A 7,045-nucleotide genomic window follows, 5' to 3' on the forward strand; every position below is an offset into this window, starting at 1 on the left:
TTGTGTGACTGTTCCAATAAAACTTTATTTACAAAAGTAGGTGGGCTGGATGTTGCCCACGGACTGTAGTTTGCAACCCCTGCGGTAGATGAGTGGAGAAAGGACAGGCTAATCTGTAAGTGAGCTGAGAGAGATGGAAAAAAATTAAATGGTAGGCGGAATAATGGTCCTTCAAAGATGTCCACGTCCTAATCCCCAGAAGCTGGTATGTTAGCTCACGCATGACAGAAGGGACTTTGCAAATGTGATTATGGATTTTATCTTGAGATATGGAGGTCTTCCTGATTATTCCATGGGCCCAGTGAAATCACACGGGTCCTTATATGGAAAAGAGGAAAACTGACGTGTCAGAGAAGATGTGACAATGGAAGCAGGGACTGGAGTGATGCAGGGCCATGAGGCAAGGCATTCAGCAGCTTCTCGAGGCTGGAAAAGTCAAGGATTCTCCCTGAGAGCCTCCAGAAGGAGCCCAGGCCTGCCGACACCATGATTTTGGCCCACGGAGGCTGATTTTGGACTGCTGTCCTCCAGAACTATAAGAAAATAAATATGTGTTGTCATTAAGCTTGTGGTAACTTGTTACAGCAGCAATAGGAAACTAAGGCAGATCCCTACCTCACACCACACACACAAGTTTCTAGAGGTTTAAGAGCTAAATCTGAAACACAAAACTCTATAACATTTAGATGGAAATAAAGAATATCTTAGTAACCTCAGGGGTAGTGAAAGAATCATTAAGACACAAAAAGTGAAAATTATAGAGAAAGAGATTGGTATGTTTGGCCATAAATCAAGTTAGAACTATGATACAGTACGGTAAGAGTGTATACCTACCATGTACTATCACAGAGGTTATAGGAAAGGCCTTCTTGATGACGTAATGTCTGAGCTGAGATCTGAAAGGTGTGGAGGACGGATTGAGATGGTTTGTAGAATCTCCAGCATACGGGGTAGAACCAAGCAGGGACATGGAAATGAGCAGGCTGCAGGCCACATGGCAAGATCCTGAGGGAGGGCTGGGTGGGTAAGGAATCGAGTCTCCTCCAAACCTGGCAGCACGACTCGTGTCCACGTTCACAGACAGAGCTATGTGGAGAGATTTCCTCCAAAGCGAACACCAAAGCTATCAACGCTTCGCCAGCACAAACTCATTTGAGAGGTGTTAATCAGGTCCCACCTTACCTTGCACACAGATGGGGAAACTGAGGCCATGAGAAGGGACTGGTCTACAACCAAATAATGAGGCAGTGCTAAGTCGGGGTGGATCCTGGGTCTCTCGACACCCTGACGCCCTGCTGCTCCTCGCATCCTGCCTGAGGGCCTTTGCACTTGCTTTTCCTCTGCCTGGACCAGTTTCCAGAGACACCGCCTTCCACCCAGTCCTTGCAGAGTAAGTCCTCGGAGACGCCTTCCCCCATGACCCTACCTAAAGCACCCCCTCCCTGCCGACCGCTGTCATCACTGAGTAACGCCGCCCCGCTTCATCTGCTCTCTCAGCACTGACCGCTGCAGTACACACCCACCGTCTCTCCCCCAGCAGAATGTCGGCCTCACGGGAGTGGGGGTCTGTGTGTTTTTTAACACTGCAGCCCCAGTGTCTCAATCACAGTGGGTGTGATAGGCAGAATGGCCTCTCAAAGATGCCACATCCTAATCCCTGGAATCTAGGAATAGGTTACATGGCAAAGAAGAATCCAGGTAGCAGAAGGAATTAAGGTCGTTAATCAGCTGACCTTATAAGAGGGAGATGATCGCAGATGATCCAGGTGGGCTCCATGTCATCACAAGAGTCTTTAAACATGGAGGAATGAGACAGAAGAGTCAGTGTCAGAGTGATGAAGTGTGAAAAAGACTCGCCTGGCCTTTGCTGCTTCTGACTACAAAGGGGAAGGGTGTGTGGGCAGCTGCTGGAAGCGGGAAAAGCCACGAAAGCAGATTCTCTCCTTCGGCCACCAAAAGAAACACAGGCCAGCCCACATTGTGATTTTCAGCCCAGTGAGACCCATTTCAGACTTCAGACCTCCAGACCTAAAGGATTACGAAGTCTGTTGTTTTAAGACACTACGTCCGTGGTAATTTGTTACAGCAACAACGAATATAATGAGTGATCAGTACACGTGAGAGTGAATAAACAAATGAGTGAATGCAGAGCCTAATACCACCTTCATCTCACAGATGAATAAACAAAGGTCAAGAAGGGGAAAGGATTGAGATTGGTGACCCCTGGTTGGCTGATGAGGCAGAAGCTGGGAAAGGGCTTGGAATGTCCAAGAAAAGGTTACCAAAGGGCAGATCTCGAACCCAGGTGACCCTGCCCTTTGTGCTGCTCAAACTCCTTCCTGACCCACCCCCCCGCCACTCCAGGAAATGTCCAAGGTTGACCTGGTATCGACAGCCCTTCAGGACAAAAATGTTCTGTCTGTGCCATCCAACACAGCAGCCACTGAGCGCTCGAAGTGTGGCCAGTGTGACTGGGGCGGTGAATTTTTCCTCTCATCTCATTGTAGTCAATTTAAATGGCCACCCACGTCCAGTGGCTCCCACACTGGACAGCACAGCTGCAAAGACTGTGTGTGCTCACCTTTCTGGCCAGATCTGCCGCTAAAGCCTCCTCACCACAGGTGACAATGCTCTTTAATGCCCCACCCTCGACCCAGTGCCCGCTTCCTGGCCCCTGCCCACGCCACGGCCCCTGCCTCAAACGCCACCCCACCTTCTGCCTGGACTCCCTAACACCCAGCTCAGCTCCCACCTTAAATGTGGTGCGGTCTCGAAGGGGTCAGGATTTGGGTGGATTGATTAAAATTCCCCTTCCCCCATTCTACCTCCCAAACAAAGTGATAATAAAACCATGCTGGTGACGGGCACAGAGCTACTTTTGAAAGCCTTGGAGAAAGGGAGATACCCCTGGCCAGGGGAGCTGAGACTTCGAGAGAGAGGAACACCTCACGAGCACCCAGGCCTCCAGCGCCCACAAGGGACAACCAAGACCTGGAAAGAGCCCAGAAGATTGGAATCAGCTGAGTGCTGGATCCCTAATTCCCTGCCAGCTGCCATTATAGGGCCGAGGGGCCAGGGAGAAGTGACAGAGTTCCTCCTCTACCACAGCCTGGCCCTCGGAGGGAAGGCAAAATTAAACAGAAAGACAGAAAGCTGGGAGCTCCCTGGAGGTTCCGGGAGACTCCTGAGAGGGGCAGTGGCTCCAAACCAAGTCACCTTTATTAAACTCGTGTGTGCGCGCACACGTGTGTATGTGTACACGCACACGCACACGCGCACGAGCACGTCCTTCAGGCCTGGGGCACCACCCCGTAGAGCTGGTAAGGAAGTAACCTCTGCTTCTCGTTGCAGCTGTAGATCCATCGCGGGCGGACGAACACCAGGGAGGGGTTGTCCATCAGGGCCTGGGGCGGGGGACACGTGTGAGCAAGGAGAGGGATGCTGGGGCGGGCTGGGTCTCCCTCTCCCTGCCCCTCTGACTCACCTCTTCAAAACTGGGGTCCCACTCCTGTGCTGTGATCACGAACTGGACCCGGTCACTCATATAGTCCTCAAGCTCCCTGACAGGAGAAAAGAGGCTGAGAATCGGTGTCCCCTCGCCTGACATCCAACTCTCCAGCCCTTCTCAAAGGCCATTCTCTCCTGTCCCCACCCATGTCCTCTCGAGGCTGCCTGTGGATCCCCATTCTCCCATGGGCCAGCCTTGCCACCTCCACGTTACCAACAGCTCCCATTGTCAAAAATCCTTCCAGAAGGGTGGTGGGGACCTCAGTTTAGAGGACACCGAGGGGAAGCTATGCAGCAGGGCTGCCCAGCAGCGAGCAAGGCTGGCAATGAACTCTGTAGCCTGTGCCCATCCCGTGGGGCACGCCCCTTCTCCACCCTCCTGATCACCCTCCTTCCCGCAACCTGCCACGCCCCCTCCCCTGACCCAGCACCCCCTCCCGGTCCCTGTCCCACCCCTGGAGACTGACCCATTGAAGGCTGTGACGTAGCGGCTGAGCCTCCGCCGCTCGTCCCCCGGGAACTCCCCGTACAGGAAGAAGTGTTTGCCCTGGAAGAAGTCTGGGGGAGACGGTGAAGAGCCAAGGTGAGGCCCCCAGAGTTCCAGGAGCCACAGAACACTTGGGGACAAGACAGGAGGGCTGTGGCCGCAGCAAGACAGGGATGTTCACGTACACCTGGCGGTGGAATGGTGACAGACAGCGGTTCCCTGCCAGGCCCCACCTTTTAAAATCTTCAGCCTTCAAACAGCCCGGGGTGCTTTTTGCTTTTTTTTTTTTTGGCTTTAATGGTAAGAGACGCGATTCTTATGACTGCAGTGTGCATCTTACACGAAGTAAATCAGACGGGCTGGTATCACTTAACGAGCTTGGCTAGGTTGGCAACTACCCAGCCGGCCACCCCACCTGGGCTCGCGCTCCTTCTCGACTAGTGCCTTCTCTGGCTCTGACCTTCGGGAAGGCTCTTTCTTCGTTCCATTTCAACCTGACTTTCCAGGCCATTGACTCGCTGACGCCACGTTTGGGGCTTTGCAAGGTCAGAGAACTTTCCTGCCCATCGCCCACGAGGAACCAGCGGAAACAGCTTCTTCCAGCGGCCACTGCACCACACACCTGCTCAGCCCTCAGGCTGCCTGGCTTCTCCCTCCATTCTCTCCGGCAGAGGCCCTGACTCCTGCCCCCACCCCATGTCCCGGGCATTCATGTCTGGGGTGACGAACAGCAATGCCAACACCACCCAGGTCCCAGACAGACCACAGCGCACATCACGTGTGCCTCGCCTTACCCCACACCAACAAAACAGCCTGGGGGGTGGGGCCTGTGCGTCCGAGGATTTAAAAAGCCCCCCAGGTGATCCTGAATGGCGGGAGCTAAAGCCCTGGGTGGCGGGTGGCTGTCCACATCTGGGACAGAGCCAAGGGGGTCAGGCTTGGCGATGGACTGTGACAGAGGTGGTCACAGCATGAGGTCGAGAGAGGGACAGAGGGGGAAGGACAGGAGGATGCAAACGGAAGGGAATAAGACTGAGGGGTATAAAGGCGGGGAGGGTCGGGGCAGGGCGAGGGGGGAAGACAGTGAGACAAGTCACAGGGAGGGCAGCGATCCCAAGGCTGGCCTGGGCAAGTCACGGCTGAGAACCGAGAGGGACAGACTCGACTCCAGAGGGGAGGGAAGGGTCTCCTACCCGGGAGCTCAGGGACCGGCAGGTCGGGAGGCTCTGGGGGCCCCTCGTTGTCCGTGTTCTCATCTGTGGATCCAGCGTACGGGTCCTCACCATTCTCTCCCTGGCCAGTGGGTGGCCTTTGTTCCTTATGCTCGGCCACCCTGGAGGAACCAAGGGATAGGGAGACAGCATGAAGACCAGATCCCCTCCACCCAAGGCTGGGGCCACCCTGTCCCCCCAGGCCCAGCCCTACCTTCTCAGCTCATCATCAGTGTCCCCAGAATCTTCTGCCCCGTTGTCCTGTCCTTCTGGAAGTGAAAGCTTAGTCAATAGGAAGCAGCGCCTTGTCTTCTGGGAAGACAGGTAACCCTCCTTCCCAGTCTCACACAGGCACCCCAAACCCTAACCCCTAGTGTCCTCCTCCCCCCCAGATCCAATCGTTTGGGATTCAGCCCCACCTCCCTGAGACCCAAGAGCTCAGGCTTTGAGTTCTTTCCCCTCTCAGATATGAGAGTCTGGGTCTCCAAACTTCTTTTCCCTCAGACCCAGGAGTCTGAGCTCCCAGCCCCTCCTCCCTCAGAACCAGGAGTCCCGGCCCCCAGTCCCCTCCTCCCTCAGACACAGTGATCCAGGCCCTCATTCCTCAGGTTCTGACCTGACTTCTCCCCCTCGGTGTCAATATCTTCCTGGGGCCCTGGTGAGGTTGGTTTGATCCCTTCTGGGGTCGGGGGTCTCTGGGGTGAGCTGGGTCCTGCTGCCTGAGGGGGCTTGGTTTTGGTCTGGGGGCGCTGAGGAGGGAGGGTGAGTAAGAAGAGGCTGGGTGGGTGTGAGTGTGTGTGGGGTGTGTGCCTCAGGAGGCAAGAGTGGAGTGTGGGGACCACAACAGACCCATGTCCTCCTCCCACGACACCCTCCCCCACCTGGGTGGGGGGCAGCAGACCTTTCGGGGAAGTTTGGGGGCTTCGTCCCCGCTGCTGCTGTGAGGGGCCCCCTCGTCCTCGCTGCTGGAGCCAGGCCCTGCCATGAGGTACCTAGAGGAGGAATCGGGCCTCAGACTCACAGCGTATCGCGTCCTCCGGGGCGGGTAGGGAGGGAGCTTGAGAAGCAACAGCCACTGGCATTTATTAAATTCCCAGTATCGAAACCACGGCGGCTCTCCCAGCCTGCCTCTCCTCTCAGGCCCGGAAGGCCCCACGGAGCCTGTCACCCCAGCCATCCACACGGGAAACCGGAGCAATGCCCGGCTGCCCCTCCTCTTGGGGAAGAAGTGCCCCATTTCAGAAAGGAAAACAATCAGAAATAATCTTCCCCTTTGAGAATCAAAGTCAGCCTCTCCTTGGGAGAATGCCTACCAATTAAGGGAAAATTCCCTAAAGCAAATACATTTTTTAAGACCTTGATACTATAGTCAAGGTTTTTTAAGCTGCTGACACTCCAGGAAAAAAAATTCTCCTTGTTCTAATGACAACAGCTAACACTTATGTAGGATTTCCTATGTGCCAGGCACCGTTCTAAACACCTGACAAATACAGGGTCACTGAACCCTGAGGTAGGTGCTATTTTAGCCCCATTTTATAGGTGAGGAAACTAAGGCACAGAGAAATTAACTTGCCCCACGTCGTAGGGAAAAGTACGCAGCAGAAGCCAATGAACGTGTTGGCTTTACTTTCCTGGCGTGCACATTAACACCCTTCAGCACATGATTCGATTATTTCAAAGCCGGTGAAACGCTGCCAGGTAAGTCGCCCCCCGCAGAGCGGGGGCTCATGGTAAATTCAGAGGCTTCGAAGTGTAGTAGTTGACTGAAGAATCAATGGTAGGTTTACTAAGCTTTTTCTTTAAAGATTCTTTAAATTTTAAATTAAAAGATTTTTAAAAC

At 54.2% G+C, this 7,045-nt stretch overlaps 1 protein-coding gene across 11 annotated transcripts in view; it reads right to left on the reverse strand.

The window, feature by feature from the left end:
* Positions 1-7,045, reverse strand: part of XRCC1 (X-ray repair cross complementing 1) — a 26,704-nt gene continuing 19,659 nt past the window's right edge. For 4 of the 11 annotated variants that reach the window (XR_003046276.1, XR_003046280.1, XR_003046272.1 and 1 more), the window contains 9 exons: positions 6,107-6,197; positions 5,822-5,954; positions 5,420-5,474; positions 5,188-5,327; positions 3,975-4,065; positions 3,485-3,560; positions 3,217-3,404; positions 835-1,791; positions 1-533 (listed from right to left, as the gene is read on the reverse strand). Coding sequence is in view for 1 of the 11 variants with exons in the window: in XM_006911770.3 (XP_006911832.1) it covers positions 3,291-3,404; positions 3,485-3,560; positions 3,975-4,065; positions 5,188-5,327; positions 5,420-5,474; positions 5,822-5,954; positions 6,107-6,197 (700 nt within the window). In the remaining 10 variants the exon portion in view is untranslated. Of the gene's footprint in view, positions 534-834; positions 1,792-3,201; positions 3,405-3,484; positions 3,561-3,974; positions 4,066-5,187; positions 5,328-5,419; positions 5,475-5,821; positions 5,955-6,106; positions 6,198-7,045 lie in introns of those variants that run through there. The other 7 variants (XR_003046275.1, XR_003046273.1, XR_003046274.1 and 4 more) reach the window with 7 other exon arrangements.

This window comes from Pteropus alecto, unplaced genomic scaffold (genome assembly GCF_000325575.1).
Source record: "Pteropus alecto unplaced genomic scaffold, ASM32557v1 scaffold194, whole genome shotgun sequence".
NCBI lineage: Eukaryota > Metazoa > Chordata > Mammalia > Chiroptera > Pteropodidae > Pteropus > Pteropus alecto.